Source organism: Chelonia mydas, chromosome 10, assembly GCF_015237465.2.
Source record: "Chelonia mydas isolate rCheMyd1 chromosome 10, rCheMyd1.pri.v2, whole genome shotgun sequence".
Classification (NCBI taxonomy): Eukaryota; Metazoa; Chordata; order Testudines; family Cheloniidae; genus Chelonia; species Chelonia mydas.
The window spans coordinates 60,807,201-60,824,229 of NC_051250.2; the positions used below are offsets into that span (position 1 = coordinate 60,807,201).

General features: G+C 50.2%; 1 protein-coding gene across 1 annotated transcript in view; it reads left to right on the plus strand.

Annotated features, from left to right (window-relative positions):
• Positions 1 to 5,650: 5,650 nt before the first annotated feature.
• ONECUT1 (one cut homeobox 1) overlaps positions 5,651 to 17,029 on the plus strand; it is a 30,554-nt gene continuing 19,175 nt past the window's right edge. Inside the window, exon 1 of the mRNA XM_043524373.1 lies at positions 5,651 to 7,399. Coding sequence (XP_043380308.1) covers positions 6,322 to 7,399 — 1,078 coding nt within the window. The 5' untranslated portion in view covers positions 5,651 to 6,321. The remainder of the gene's footprint in view (positions 7,400 to 17,029) is intronic.

The window sequence follows — 17,029 nt, forward strand, 5'->3', positions numbered from 1 at the left end:
CTTCCCCCTAATCCATGCTGCCAGCCCCCGGTATACCGTGGTACACCCCAGGGGGGTCTCAGGCAGCAGACCATGGTCTCCACCTTTCACATTGGGATGGGTGTCTTGTGGACCATTTATCTGGCGCATCTATTCCTACACCCCACAGAAAGCGCCCGGGTACTACGGTGATGGGCGGATAGAGAAGCATGCGTCTCGTGTTGTGCTGAGCTAGGGAGCCGAGAAATAGTCCAGGGGAAGGAGAAATAGAGGCTAATCCCTCTGGAGGAGAGGAGAGATGTGGGAACCAGAGGGTGAGGACGAGATTAGCACGAAGAGGAGAGGGATGAAAGTAAAACAGGGAACAAGTGAGATGGAGGGAGTGACTGTGACCAGGGGTGGAGAGAGAAGAGGTGGTGGTACTCGGCTTGGGTTGTGGAAGCAGAGGGGAGGAGATCAGAGCGGGGAGTAGCAAGGGGCGAGAGAGGCAGGCCGAGCAGCGCGGGGGGCTGCAGGAAGGAGCGAGAGAGAACAAGACCAGGCAGGCTAGAGGAGGCCAGGTGTGGAGACAATGGAGCGAGGGGCACCGCAGGAGCAGGGGCGAATGGCGAGGGGTCACGGGGAGCGGGGCAAAGCGTGAGGGTGGGACGGGTTTGTTTCCACTCCGGCAAACGGGGAGATGGCGCCCAGGAAAGGGCGAGGGGAAATAAACCGCATTGGGCAAACCCCGGGCAGCTAGCACAGAAGGAGAGAATAAAAGAGGGAGATGAAGGAAGGAGCCTGCAAGCCAGAAAACACCCTTCATCTCGCCTCCCTTCCCCAGAGCGTGTTTCCATCCCCCATGCCCTGCCCTGCTGAGCCCAGCAACCCTCTCACGGGAGAAAAAAGCCCGTGCCCTGGAGGGCCCCAGTGTTAAGGTGCGGTCCTGGGGGCTTGGAGGCTGGGGGTGGCTCTGTAGTGTCCCGGCTGGGAGGGTGGTTTTACCCCTTCATGCCAGTGTGCCGGGTAAATCACCGGCAGGCCAACGTCTGAGCACCAGCTTCTGCGCCCTGCAGCCCAGAGCAGGGAGCTCTTCCATTCCACGTCTTTGGGTGAAACGCTGGGCCCATGGGAGTCCGTGGTAAAACTCCTCCGGGGCCAAGACTTCACCCTCACTCTACTTCTGCAGGGAAGCCACTTAGCCAGCAACATTAGTTTAACATAAGCAACCTATGTCCATTAGCTCAGTTCAGTATTGCTGGCTTTATTTGATTGCGGTTAAATTAGGGGTCAGGTTTGGGGGACAGCCTTGGGCCTGCGGTGGGAGTCCCAGACTCGGAGACCGGAGGCCTGGTTTCTAGTCTCAGATCTGCCTGTGCTTTGGGCATTAATTCCCTCATTTGTAAAAAGGGAATAAGAAAGCTTGCTCACCTTTGTAAAGCCCTCTGAGCTGTACAGAGGAACAGCTCTATGTAAGTGCAGAACATTGTCCTATATTTGTTTCCAGCTACTTTGTTTTATTATCGTCTTGTGCTTTATTCTTGCTTGAAAATTTTGAGGTGCCTACAGAGACATCGTGCGATTTACCTTATTGTAACATCATCCCCATTTGTTTTCAAGGCATTCCTCTCTTCCACTGGCTTCTGACAGTACTTTAAGAATAGCAAATGAAAGGTCAGATCATTTTCCTTTGTTTTGGCCAAGGATTTGGTCTAAAGATCAAACACAACAAACCTACGGTGGCTCCTTGTTCACAAAATATGCACTATGAGTGCAGTAGAAGGTTCTCTTTTCTAGGAATACCGTATGAAAGATTTTATCAAATGTGCTTAATATTTGTTTAGCAAGTGGATTTGTTTTCATCTTGATTAATATGAGCAGCATTTAATTCTAAATACACCATTTTGCACAGTTGTTTACAGAAAGTTTGCAGGAGAAATTTCCAGGAAACCCTTGTAATAAAGTTCTAGCAGGAGACATTTCCAACTTATCCTGTCATTTACTTTTCAGGTCCCTTCAAAAGAGGGGTGGCTTGTTTTGTTCTGGGTTCACCCCTATTTTTGTCTTCACGTGGCCTCAGAAAATTTGTGAGACTGACTTGATTGCACTGATATTGGTAGCCAAAGATTGGCTGTTTATAACTGAGAGGTATCATCAAGATTTCACAATATAAAGGAGTCTTTGATCTGATGCATTTTCCAGCGAGACGGGTGGCTAGGAAATGATGATGGCAAATTTCAGTCATTGCTACTATTACAAACCTATGTACACAGTGAAGTGTACTTTGGACAAGAGAAGGACCAACGAGTTGCCCAACAATTCTATCTAGACAGCTTCTTTTTGCCAGGTTAGAACACATCTATCCACCATAGATAAATGATAACAGAGCCTTCTGTTTCAGATGAAAACATTTGAGTAATTGATACATCTAACTAAATCTGCCTCTTTTGGGTCAACCACACTCCTTTCAGGATATCGCCATAACAAATGTAGAAAGTCTGTGGTCCTGGTGGTATGCAGTTTCTGAAGGATGAATGAACTGGAAGCGTTAATAAACATCAATCAGGGATAAATCTGCATTGACAGGGAGACTGTCTAAGCAACCCACTGGGGTTGAGGGTGTTTTCTCAAAACAGCATATGTGACTCCAAGAATTCATAAAGAGCAGTGGTGTAATACAGAGATTGCTAGATGTCCCTTTGACACATTATTCCAAATTTGTTAGATTAGCCCTGGAAATCTCACGAAGCAACATGTTATTACCACATGTTCTGGCTACACAAAATCGCATCCAAGGGTTGATACACATCGTATATTTATTTTTGCTGTCCAAACGCTCACTGATTTCATGGTAAGATCTGTATTGTAATGGTTCCATTGACATCATGTCAGGTCAAAAGATCTGTTTTGAAGATAACAGAAGTATCGTATTGATGTACATTACTCCTGCGACCAAAATGCTGGGAAGTACTTGACACAGAATACATTTTAGATCAACAGCCTTCTCATTACATAACAATCTCCGCGCTTTGTCGGGACTTGGTACAAACAAACCCGCACTGCAAGAGACCTTCTGATCTTCCATGGGATCTGCAGGTGCTCAGCTCCTCTGATGATTGGCCTATTGTTTCTAGCCCAGCGATGGGCACATCTGATAGGATAGAAGTGTCTCACAAGAAGACACACGCTGCAATGGGCCATACACATTTATCTGGGCATCATAACCGGGACCAGTCATGTTAGTGGCACAATATGCCCAGCTAGGAGTAGAGTTTTGTTTAGTTTGAGTACGATTATTAAACTAAATTAATTCAGCGTCCCCAGCCAGTATAAGTGAATACACAAGTGAGAAGACATTCCTACTTGAAAAGGAGTACTTGTGGCACCTTAGAGACGAACCAATTTATTTGAGCATGAGCTTTCGTGAGCTACAGCTCACTTCATCGGATGCATACTTTCCACAGTATGCATCCCATGAAGTGAGCTGTAGCTCACGAAAGCTTATGCTCAAATAAATTGGTTCGTCTCTAAGGTGCCACAAGTCCTCCTTTTCTTTTTGCAAATACAGACTAACACGGCTGCTACTCTGATTCCTACTTGAGGTTGCTACGCCTGCTTTAATTAACCAGACGGGGGTTGGGATTGTACGACAGACGTTACGGAGGAGCACCCGTTACTCTGGGGCGGGCAGTCGAGGGAGGGCTGACTAGAAGGCACTCTCGTTCTGAGCCTTAACATTGCTCTAATCTGCATGTATCTGTAAATAACCCCTGTGGTGTCAACAGTTCAGCCGTGGAGCTGCTGTGTGCGCCATTATAAACCATTCTCCCCAGGTCACCGTCTCACTTGGCCATGACACCAGCTAACGTCAGCGGGCTGAAGACATGTTTAAATATATTATTTTTACGTGCAGTGAATAAGTATAAAAAATCCGGTTTAAAAAAACAAACCCCGTACCCCACGCGATGGTGCCTTTGTCAGCGAAGCAGGGCTGTGAGCTCATCTGATAGCATGGAAGGAAATCACTTTAATTTCCTTCCCTTTATTTTCTTCCACCCCAGCACAGTTATGTAGATACTATTGCGAAGCCGAGCCTGGCTTCTCCTAATCAGTTGTGTTCTTTCCCCGCAGATCGGTTCAGATATAATGTAGAGTGTCATAATTCCACCCTCCCGCAGCTCGGCTGGGGGGGAGAGAAGCCACCTTCTGACTGGCTTGGTACGTTATTGTTAATGGGCGAACAATAGGCACATCTGTCCTTTCTTCCGCTATAAAAGCACCTTAGCTAACAAGTTTTTCTTTCTTTCTTTCCCTTTGGAAAAAACAGCGGCATGTGGTAGCTGGAGCGTCCTTACAAATGCTCGGTTTTCACAAGCCGGACAGTTGACGTTTTTTCCGCCCTGCCCCCCCCCCCCCCCAACTCGCTCTGAGCTCATTCCCTGAAAGGGGGAGTGTTGGGGGGGGGGCTCTCGTTTAGTCCCAGCAGGTCGCAAGGGCTGGAAAAGCTGCCAACTTGAGCTACTCCTCTAGAGCTGCAGTCTAATTGTCTTGCGGGGTTTCGGAGGGATGGGGGGAGAAAAGATGGGAAGGGGAGAGCGGAGGAGCGGAGCTGGGATCCGGGAGTGAAAGTAGATCATATGAAACACGGTCACCAAATATTTCCAATGAGGCTCTGTCTTCCCGGCTACAATAAAAGTTTCCCTAGCGAGAAGCAAAGAGCAGCGGGCCACAGGGAGCGAGGCGCCTCACACGGCGTCGCCTTGCGGCCCCCCCCCCCCCCCCGGAGGTGCGATCCCCATCCCCCGGTCGCGCTCCCATTGCATTTCCCCTGGGGGGCGGGGAGGGGAGCGAAGGGGACACGTGTGAACAGCCCAGCTCTCCGAGCTGCTGCCCCAGGCGGGGGGCGGCTCTCACTCCCCGAGCCACTGGGAGCGCAGCGCCTTTGCGGGTGTGTCCCGCGGCTGCCTGGCTTTTGTTGGTTGGCTGGCTGACTCGCACGCTGCGATTTTTCACCTTGATGTGTCGACTTGAGGAAACCCGGAAGTTAATATTAAAATTCAATTTAAGGAGGATCGCTCACTAAAAATGCTAAGTCACCAAAGGGGAGGGACCGGCCGCTTTAATTACACAGGGAATCTCCCACGCGTCTCCCGCACCTAGAGGGAAGGGCGACGGGGAGGCAGGGAGACCCACCGCTCCGCAGCTCGGACCCCGCGCCCCTGAGCAGCCTCCCTCCCTCCCTCCCTCTCTCCCGAGCCCCGCCGAGCTTGCCGTGTGGGCGGAGGTGATGGGTTACTGGGGGGGGAAGGGCTCGCCTGCAGCGCACTGAACAAGCTGGGGATCTACAGCCCTGTTCACACCCCGGGTGAAAGCGCTGATGGGGCTGTCCCCGGCCGGGGTGCAGCAGATCTGCCTCCAGCCCCGGCAGCCCCGCTCCGTGGGGAGCAACCTGCAGTCCTGGTTACCTGCCTGGGCGTGGGAGACCAGAGCCAAGCTGCAGCTCGCCCTGCTCCTCCGGCTTCTCTTGGTGGCTGGGGCGCTCAGGGTCAGATCGCTGGAGGGAGGGCTGCGATCGATGTGAAGGGCCACAAAAAACGGCTGGGGGGGGGCGGTGACAGGGGTGGGCACAACCCTACAGCGGCCAGGGGCGGGTGTGCCCGGCCAGGGTGTGTTTCTGACAGGCACAAGCTCCAGAGCAGCTCCTTTGTGCTCCGCGCAGCCGAGGGGTTGTGCTCGTTTTCCCGTCCGCAGCCATCTAATCTGCTGGCGGGGACATGCAGACTTTTGCAGCACGCTGCCTGTGGGCTGAGTGCAGGCTTCCCCCCCAGCCCCACCGCCCCCTTCCCCAGGAGGGGCTGCTCCGGAGCTTGGGAGCGGAGAGAGCCGGGCTTAGATAGGAAGGAGAGACGGTCCAGCTTCCTTAATATGTACGGTGATGTCACGGGCAGGAGTGTGTATGTGTGAGAGAGAAAGAGAGTGTGTTTGGGGGGGGGGGGGGGTGCATGGGGCCGCCAGCGCGCATGTCTGCTCTCTACCAGCAGCAGCAGCTGCAGCAGCGGGCGCTGTGGCCAAAGACATTGAAACAGTAAGAGACATGGCTAGAGATGGCGAGGGACGCGACCAGACACCTACTGGGGCTGCTGAGGCTGTTTTAAAAGAACGGGGGCCTTAAAATTGATCAACCGTCACGAAAAAAAAAACAAATCACACAGAAAGAGAGAGCCCCACCAACCCCCCCCGCCCCACGCGCCTGATCCTTTCCACCGGGGCTGGAATCCTGCATGCCTCCAACGTGAAGACCTCCTAGGACCTTCCAGCCACAGGCCAGATAGATGTGGTGTCCACAAGCCTGCACGAATAACAATGAACGCGCAGCTGACGATGGAGAACATTGGCGATCTGCACGGGGTGAGCCATGAGCCGGTGCCAACCACGGCCGATCTGATGAGCAGCAGCCCCCATCACAGGAGCTCGGTGGCCCATCGCAGCAATCATTTGCCAGCCCACCCTCGCTCCATGGGCATGGCTTCCATCCTGGACGGTGGCGACTACCACCACCACCACCGGCCTCCTGACCACGCTCTGACGGGACCCCTGCATCCCACCATGACCATGGCCTGCGAGACACCCCCCGGGATGAGCATGAGCAGCACCTACACCACATTAACCCCTCTGCAACCGCTACCTCCCATCTCCACCGTCTCGGACAAGTTCCCTCACCATCACCACCATCACCACCACCACCATCACCACCAGCGGATCCCTGGGAATGTGAGTGGCAGCTTCACCCTCATGAGGGACGAGCGGGGTCTGGCTTCTATGAACAATCTCTACACCCCCTACCATAAGGATGTTACCGGCATGGGGCAGAGCCTCTCCCCTTTGTCTGGATCAGGCCTGGGGGGCATCCACAACTCCCAGCAAGGGCTGCCTCATTACGCTCACCCCAGTGCCCCCATGCCTGCCGAGAAAATGCTCACCCCGAACGGATTCGAAGCCCACCACCCTGCCATGCTGGGCAGGCATGGGGACCAACATCTCACCCCTACATCCGCTGGCATGGTGCCTATCAATGGGATCCCGCATCACCCTCATGCCCACCTGAACGCCCAGACTCACGGGCAGATTCTGGGCTCTGCCAGGGAACAAAACCCTTCTGTCACTGGTTCGCAGGTCAACAGTGGAAGTAATTCAGGGCAAATGGAAGAAATCAATACCAAAGAAGTAGCTCAGAGGATCACCACCGAGCTCAAACGGTACAGCATCCCCCAGGCTATCTTCGCCCAGCGGGTGCTGTGCCGGTCTCAAGGGACCCTCTCAGACCTATTGAGGAACCCCAAGCCCTGGAGCAAACTCAAATCCGGCCGGGAGACCTTTCGGAGGATGTGGAAGTGGCTTCAGGAGCCAGAATTCCAGAGAATGTCTGCTCTCAGGCTAGCAGGTGAGCCTCAGCGGTTACTGCTGTGTTTGTGTGGCTAGGCAGACAGAGAGCTCAGAGCTTGCCCAGGACAAGCCCATTCCAGTACGTATGTGCAGATAAATAATATCACAGGTCACATCACGCCTTGTATTTTGTTCCTTTCCAGTGCAATATGTCTCTCCCTTTCAAGTCTGACATTCCCACTGGATTTCCTTTCTAGCTCCTTCACATGAAAGGGGAGCGTTTGATTTATTTGCACCGTCGTCCCCGTTCCTAAACAATGATATGCGAGGATGGTGAGGCATAAGGGCAGGCTGTGGGTGCTGTGATGCCACTGTGCGTGTCTGGGGCTAGGGGAGAGAAACGGGGGGAGGGGGGGTCATGCTGTGTACTGTGACACCCACAGGATCAAAATCTACCAAGTCAGGTCTTATTATATAGACATGTAACGCCTACATGTTTATACCTGTGAACTGTACACAACATTGCATGTATATGTACATCAACTGGAAGGTGCACAGAGGAGCAAAAGCTAATTGATATTTTGGAGTGCCCATGAAATACGGATCAGGCCCCGGATAAGATAGATATTTCCTGTTATTGCCTATCTTCACATTTGTATATTTGCAAATGCTCTCTGGTGTGAGGTACAGCCAACTGACCAGCACACAGAACTAAACTCAGCTGTTGTATGTAAAATTGCTTTCAAACTTAACATGCTCTGTCTGTGTGTGTGTGCGTGTGTGTACTTTCTCTGCCTCTTACACACACACACACACACACACACACACACACACTCCTGAAGTGTTGGGAAACCCTATGGTGGAGACTTAGGTGAGGCTTCACAGTATTTCAAGCACCTCTCTGTTAAACGATGTTACCCATATGTTTGCATCTACCTTTTCGTCGCGTTTCTTTGGGGTTATTTGCTTGTATAAGAAATAAGAGTATCATAAAAGGCTGCGCAGAGCGAAATATTCATGTTTGTTTGTGTGATCGTGTTGTAAGTGGGTTTATTACCTGATAATTGTGGGGTTTGTTAACCCAGACTGTAGATTTTAAAAAAAAGAAAGAATCCATTTAAATGTTTCGGTGAGGTGTTGTGGAAATTGAAGCTAAGACCTCATAATAAATCGTTTTATACACTTCGGTGGATCTACTCTGTAACAAAAGTAGCGTTGTGACAAGGGTGAATAGATAATAGCTAAGTTGAAAGGGGAGCAGATGCTAGTTTCCTATTCTGCTTATTTCGGATCGGGCATTTTAGAACTTTGCTTTTTGACGCAAATGATACAATTATGGAATGTAACTTGTGGCTAAAGAGAAGGAATGGAACTGGTTAAAACTGCAAATGATCACAAGTATCATTAGTCCACAGAGTTCTGATTTACATAGTTCCAGTCTGTATATGCATGTGACAATAAGTATGTGTTATGCACAATTTATGCACTGAGTCAGTAATTGGTGGCGAACAGAAATAGCACCTGGGATTAACATGGCCATAATTCGCTAGTTCTGTTTCGTCCTAGGGAATGGCTGGCTGTATTGTCTGCTGTGACCCGAAAGAGCGGAGTAAGAATATTTCAATCCATTTTGTTTGTCTCTCTCTTTATTTTATCCCCCATCCCCAACTTGTACTCAGTCATAGTACAGAGCCCGAGTTTAATATGATGGTGGTGCCTTGAGTGAGGGTTTGCTAATTAACTGATAGGTCTCTATTAATTTGTCCCTGGAGAATGCCAGACAGTCAATCCGAGTTGGAGTCAGGGTCACTGATCCGTTTCACAGACAAAAATCAAGGGAAGGGCCAAATCTTCTCTTTCCAGTGCACAAACGGGTCTGCGCCTCTGCCTAAACAGTAGAATGGATACGGTAATAAATGCTCCCTGGCTATTCGGAGGCCCCAAACTGGCTACACATTTGATTCCTCGTCTCCTTTTCCTGTGCTTATGCTCGCTTGGCTTTGGAGTCTGCACTGGTGTGAGAAAGGGGATCTAGCAGTGACCTTTTCTCTCTCAAACTGGAAATGGTCTCTCTACATTAACAGGGGCGGATGAGGCGGGAGGTGTAGCAGTGTCTGGTTTTCTCACTCCTCCAGAGTCATGTAGGTTTCACAGGTCTGATCTGCCAGAAAATCCCATTCTCTCTCTCTCTCTCTCTCCCAATAACAGACCCCACGAAAGGTAAATCCCAGCCCTGCTGCGGCTGTCCAGGGGGGAGGCGGGGGAGGGATGGAGTTGGTGCCTGAGATCTCCCCTTAACGATTGACAGGGCGAACTTCGATTTGGAGTGTATTTTTAGGACAATTTGGACGACCTGAATTTCCACTTATTTACATAGATCGATACTGGAAACAACCACTTGAATTAGAATATGTTGGAGCCCCCTTCTTGGCATGAGCTGAAGGAAATTATGCCAAGCCAGGCTCGGCTGCTGAAAAGAAGATAGATGAGAGCGGGGGGCCGATTTCTGCAGTGTATGGTTGACAAGCTACTCCTCGCACTTCCAGAGATTCAGAGAAACAGGCAGCATTGTTCGGTACTGCCCCAAATCAACCCCCACCCCAGGCCCCCACGAATTCCTCCTCCAGCCCGCCCCATCAGGACAGCTCTGGGTATAAGTGGATCTCCATAATCTCTTTAGGAAGACAAAGACTCATTATTCCGCCCTCTCCTTCAAATCCAACCTGAATGCTCGATATTTGCACATGAGGGAAACAGAGCCCCATCCCTAAGGGTAATTTAAGCAAACATGGACCTAGAGTCAAAGCATCTACTCTGACCTGGGGGAGGGAACGGCGCTCTGGCTGCAACTGTTTATTTTTTAATCCTTCCGGCTTTGTAACAAGTTCCTGCGTCTCCCCTGTAAATACTGTAGGACCGTTAGGATCTGGAAGACAGATCCGGATCCTCTCAGGACCAGTCACCGTGCCTTTTCTGTCTAGCGTGTGTCCCTGCAGGGGCTGGCGATTGGAAGCGACTGAGCCTCCTAATTAGCCGGGACTCTGTGGTGTGCTTGTTGCCACGGCTGGGGCTCCTGTCCCTTATCCAGACTGCTCTGCTAAACACCCACCCTCTGTTCTCCGGGCTTGCTGCCTGTCTTGTGACCCCGGGCAGGAGCTCCTTAATGGGGGTCTGCTCAGCGCCTAGCCCTGGCATTGACCTCCGGCGCCCCAGGCCGGGCCACTCCTTGTCTCCAGCACAGCAGCCACCGAGTGGGATTGGGGAAGGGGGCGCAAGGCTGATGCTCACAGACGCAGGGCTGCAGCCGGTCCCGGGCCCTGGGGGGTGTGCACTGCCCGAGGGGAGGGGAGAATCCCTAGGAAGGACTCCGAGCCTGGCCGGGGGTGGGGGGGGGGAGCAGGGGGAGATAGGGAGGGACAGACCTGGAGCCCTGGACCATGAGAGGCCCCCTGGTTATCCTGCCACAGGGGAGAGGCAATAATCGTCGCGGACTCAGGACAGAGCAAAGCTGCAGCTGCCTGGAAGAGCTCGGGCAGTGGGGGTCGCTCGCTCCCATTGCGGACTGGTGAGGAACCCCAGGGGAGCAGGAAACTGTGCGATGCGGCACCGCCCTGGGCCCTGCCACTGCCCCGAACGGAGGAGGGCCCTGGGCCGGAGATCCCTGCACCTGCCTGGCGGGAGGCGAAGCCCAGCGCCCGGCTCGGGCCTGCAAAGGGGCAGTTCGGGAACACGTGTCCGTTTACAGGGAGCTGATTCGGGATCCATGGGGCTCTGGGCGCTCACACGCACCGGGCCGGGGCCTTCTCCAGGGCGGACGCCAGCCACTCCCATCCCCCGTTGTGGGTTCCCAGCACAGCCCCCGGCTGCCCCCGCACCCCGCCGGTAGCCAGTGGGCTTGTGGGGGGGCGCTGGTTAGTTCTCGGGCTGGCCCCCAGTAATGCAAAATGCCCGCGTTCAGGGCAGGCTGCCATGCTCTGGGATGCAGGCGTTGCTAGAAAGGCAATCTGCTGTAAATGCATAAACTATCGATTTTATTTTGTGCAGGTTTTAAATGTGTGATGATCTTACTAAGTGGTAAAAATCTGCCCCGATTGATATTGATGTATGAACATCAATTGGAAATATCATAAATTACTCCAGCCAACGCAAATTAAATTTCACGTCCAAATTATAACTCACTCTCGGGCATTTAGAGAATTATCAGGCAGATTAATATCCCGAGCAGGCTGTCAGACTCTTTATTTATTTTCTGTGCGTTTCTTAAAGCCAACATCAAGAAGGCGACAAGGAGGAAAACAAAACCCTGGTTATTTTAGGCTTCACAGTCTTGTCCAGCACTTTATCTTGAGTATTTGCCCCTTCCAGCGATCCCTGGGGGTTTCTTACTTCCCAGATTACACCGAAGCTCCGACAAATAAAGGGAAAATTGGTAGTTACATGGAAGCTGTATTGAGGTCTTGACACTTCCTGGGCTGTCTCTCGAAATGTAAGCAGAACTGCTAATTGCAAAGCTGACCTCTTCCAGCCTCCATTTTATTCACCCCATCTTCCTTCTCCTCTCCATCCTCCTTTCCTTTGTCTGTCCCACCCCCCCCTCTGCCCTCAGCACTGCATATTTATCAATTTACCCGTTTTTTCTCCTTCCGTCTTAGAAACTTATTCTTTCAGGGATGATTTTTTTTTTTGCCTTCGTGGTGTTTAAAGGGGAAAGTCAAGGATTAGTCATTATTATGAATATTAATACAAGGCTAGAGCCCATCTACAATCTGTTGGGGTCGGGAAGGCGATTTATTTTAGCGTGCAAGGTAGAGTTGACAAAAAATAGCTTTAACAAGAGTGAAGGCTTGACACGACAGAGCTAGCCCAGGAAAAAGAAACGTGCCCACCTCGCTGTGAGCTGGATATAGGGTCTGAAATGAGTCTGTCCAAATGATGCTCTCCGAAAGGCGTGTTTTGAAAATGACACCAGAGCCACACACATAGACACTTGCCCAGTCAAGGGAGACTCAATTCAGAGCGCGAAGAAGGTAAAACGTTAAGGTGAGCTCGGATCTGGAAATAACTGAACAATACAAGAGAAAGCTACAAGTGCGCAGGGCTGGACCGGAGTTCCCCTTTAAGACAGAACTCCCCAGATCTACTGCACAACGAGGTGGTCCGAAGAGCCCAGAGTTTATCAAACGGCAGCTTCCCAGCAGCCTGTTCTCAAACAGACTCTTTCACTGATGCATTTTATTTGCAATTTCTAGACAGAACAACGTCCCTGTTCTCCACCGAAGGCAGCAGGTCCCCAGGGCTACGGCGCCCAAGGAGGGAAGCTGGGCGCTTTCGGATATAGGGAACATTTCCTCTGCAAATGGCTCACCCTAAATTGCAGGCGAAGGGTTTGCCCACAGGCGCTGCCCGCTGCTGCATGGCACAGGGTGACTTTGCTTCCTAGATCAGGAATCAGTCAATATCTTCCAGAAACCTAATTTAAAAAAAAAAATCGTTGCTTTGCCTTTTTTCCCCCCTCACACTTGTTTTCCTCCATAAGAAATTAAATCTCAACTCAGCTGAATCCTGGGAAACCGGAGAGAAATTCTCACCAATTTAACCGTAAAGAAATCAATACTGTAATCAGGGCAGTTTTCCCATTAAATATGAAATCTAATGAACGCCGTTTGCAACATTTACCCTGAAGACGACTGTGTGCAAACTCACCGCGTGCAAGGAAAGGTCGATGCGTTTCTGGTATTAGCAGATCGTCACTCGAGCAGGCAATTAGTTCATCATTAGAGATCTGTTTAATATTTACACAGTGGAGATTATGCATAAATATAGTTGCATCAGAAAAGATACATTAATCGATTTTCGGTTGAACATTAATGTCTTGCTGCTTGTTTTAGTTATGGGGAGCCCATAATCGTAGAGTTTTTAAAAGACTGCGAATCTCCCTTCAAGGAAACTGAAAAGCGACGCACCTGCAGTCTGATCATTAAACAAGCCACCCCACGCCCATAGGCCTGTGCCTTGCAAAGTGGACATCTATTGACACATCTCTGTGACTTGTACAAGTGCTGTTTGTTAGAGAGAGAGCGTTGGGGAAAGGTTTCTCCTCCTGTGTGTTTGTTTTATGAATTAATTGCTAAAGGGAATCGAGTGCATTAGGACATTCCAAGCCTAAAACAAGCAATGAGGCTAGGCGGTTTTTTTTTTAAAGTTCACATTTCTCTTCAGCTCTTGGGGGAGGGTAAAGTTCCCAGCTGCGCATTTCAGAGGACGCCTCTGCTTCCCCCCAGAACAACTCATTAGCTGCCATTTACCTACAGGTCACGTGTTGTATCAGTTAGCAACCAGCCTTGTGGTTTCGCTGGGATTGCTCTGAAGTAGCCCTTTAAATAAGATAAAGTTAACTGCATTCGCCCTAGCTGGTTTGGCAGATAGCAGCAGCCGGTGACTCAAAATGATAAGGGCTGAACCAGAAATCCCATTCCCCTGGCAGCTAGTAACAAGTGCTCTGAGAAAGTCCTCCAGTGAGGAATCTGCGATTGTTTGTTGTTGGTGTCCTTGTAGCCTGATTGATTTATAACCAGCTAATACACGGCCTCATTTGCTTCTTGTTAATATTTATCCAAAGGAGGGACTGAAGGACTGCTTGGCTCTCTGGTAGCATGTCAATAGGGAACCGCGTTCCGCTGGGCCGGGCTTGCAGGGCATTCTGCAGTCAGAAGCAGGGGCGGCTAAACACAGGGAAGCCGCAATTTACTGTATGAGATTAGAAATACACGCAATGCTCAGGGCATGGCTTGACGGGCTCGTGGCTATCTGGGCCACCCTGCCTCTCTGGTGTGCGAGCAGCCCACAGCACTTCCGCAGCAACGCCAACATTGCTCCCTGAAACCAAGGCATTAGTGTCAGGAAATAGAGCTGCGGTGAGGGGCCCAGGGGCTCGAAAGGGTGAAATTGAAGGGGCTCTCTTCCAGTCCCGAAGTCTGAGGGATGTGATTGATTCTTGTGACATGAGCTGGATCCAGTTCAGGGCTTGACTTTCGCTGGGTTTTCATGCACTTTGAACAGGCAAATCACCTGCCTTCTGTGGTTCATTGTCTATTTCTTATGAGCTACAAAAAAGCGTTTCTGGATTGCCTGTCACCCGAAAGGGGCAGGGGCAGCAGAGAAAGGGACTTGCTTGGTTCCAATGTACAAAAGCGGTGTAACTAGGAAGAAAGATAACTTGCAATGAGTTGCAAAAAAAGTTCAACCCGGGTTAACCCTGGCTATAGCCACAGCCATGCCGGTTTGCTGCGAGGGAGCTCTTCCGTCTGAAACCGATCTTCCCTGTTTCTTTTTAAGATGCTGCCATAATGTAAATGGTTCACATCTCTGGTTATTTATTTGACTTGGCAGAACTCCTCTGAAATCATAGTGTGCTGGGAGTGAAGCGCATTGGGATGCGAGGCCAGGAAGCTGTGGGAGAGGGGGTGATAAACAGATAAAGGAGGATTTGGGGATTACCTTGCTAGTCAGTAACAACCCTTAGTTGCCACAACAGGTGTTTAAAGTTGTTTAAACATTCCTTTTCCCCAAATGACATTTTCCCACGGTTTCCTAGTCATTATTCAGCTCTGATTTTTGTTTGTTTGTAATTAATCACGTTTTAATTGAAAGACACACTGGTGCTGGGCAGGGAATGATATTTTAGAAAGAAACTGTAAGAGGAAGAGAGATATTAAGGGGATGTGATTGTCCCTGGTGGTTCTCTTCCGGACTGCCATTTTGATGATGATGTGAGATTGCATCAAAATGGGTGCTGCTCCTGGCCTTTTGGGGAAGGCCTCTTGTCTAAAGTCAACCCGGGATTGTTTCCTTCCAGTAAAGAAATGGGGTTTGACGAGGAAATGTGCGCTCAGGTAAATCCCACCCGCATGCAATGCAAGGATCCTGAACTGCAACTATTCCAAAAAGCGGTGTCACAGATTCACATGCAATTGGAGGGGCTGGGACCCAAGCCTAACTGGGACCCCAGTTCATAGACACAGCCGCAGTACGTACATAGCGAGTGATTGCATAGTCTCACCGTTCCTGAGACCTCTGTTGGACTTTGCTGCTCATAGTTTCTTCTACAAACTAATCCCCAATAGTTGTGTTGTTATATATATACAACTGTATATATACAATATACATAGTGCTCCTTTGAAGTGTGTGCATTGTACACAAGACTATCCGCTAATCTGAATGGAAAGAAATCAGTTAATTGCATCATACTGTCCGCAGATTTCTCACATCGCCTCTCAACAAATTAAAGAAACACTGTATGCATAATATTGACATGCTGCCCTACATTTCTATGGCCATTTTACTTCCTTGTTTGCGCCATGCTTGTTGTTCAGAAGCCATGCGCCATCTACTGTCCAACAGTAGCTAGTGCGAAAAGCTGTAAAGTACGAACTGGTCTTTGTACTAGTTGCGAGTTCTAATTGATGGGTGCGGGGTATTTTGGAGAAGTCTCTCCTAGAGAGGCACCTGTTGTTTCTGCGGCACGTGTCGTCGCCTCTGAACGTATCGAGTCCTAATTAAGATACAAAAATACAGACAACTTTCACGAAACTTTGCAAACATCTGGTTGCCACCAAGTTGCTAATAAGAGGACATGTTCATTTCAGTCGCTTGAAAGGAAAGTTTTTCTGTCTGTTTCTTTAGGGATTAGGGTTCATGTGAATGAGAATCTGTGAAATGAAGACTAATTTTTCAAGCAAAACTAAGGCTGCGCCTTCGCTCATACGTGGTGGGGGAGTCTATTGCCTTTTTTTTTGCTCTAAACTGAGTTTTGATTGATAAGCCCATCTGAGCCAGAATTCGTGCACAGGTAGGGTTCTGAATTTCAGCACTTCGGACAGTTACCTGCCTGCTCCCCCGTTGCGATTTCTATTCTCAGATCTTCGTCTCCTGCTCCGCGTGCTGTATTTCCTGAAGGACTCACGTGGGAACGGTTGTTGGTGACATTATAGACAAAAAGGGAAACGACTGATTTCCTACAATAAAGTCAAGAGAGGTAAAGAACAGGAGGGGTGAGCGTACTGGCCACATGCTTCCAAGGAATCATACAAGTCCAGTGAACTTTTATTCGGAAAGCTGATGTTCTCCTCTCTAACACAGGAGCAACAATAGCATCGATGATGCCTAATGCCAGCGTGCAGGGAACCGGCTGCGAGGATGTCGCACGCGCAAACTCCTCCCGCCACTCTTTCCCTCCCTTCCCACCTACATTAGACCTGGAGGCTTTAGCCACGCACATGCATGGGGACGATCACTCCAGAGGAGGCAGAGTGTTTCCATTGCTGTGACACCTCCAGCGGCATGACACCGCAATGCTTGGCGAATGCGTTTCAGTGGCTGGGGGGTGCGGGGAAATGCTGAAGAAACAGTGGCTAGGAAGCAGTGCTTAGCGGGTTACTGGGACCGTGCGAACCTGAGCATGAGTTCGGGGGTGAGGATAATAGGAGACTGATTAGGAAGGGAAAAGAGAGAGAGATTTCTCTAGCTAGAGGGTGGTGTTTCCGGTCCCAATTGGTGCATGGGGCTGTAGGGAAATTTGTCACAATGCTGCGATCGAGCGCTGGGCACTTGCAAACCACGGCTGTCAGATAACCAGGAGGGAATCTCTCAGTACTCACAAAGAATGATCCTAAAAGGCACAGACAGTGAA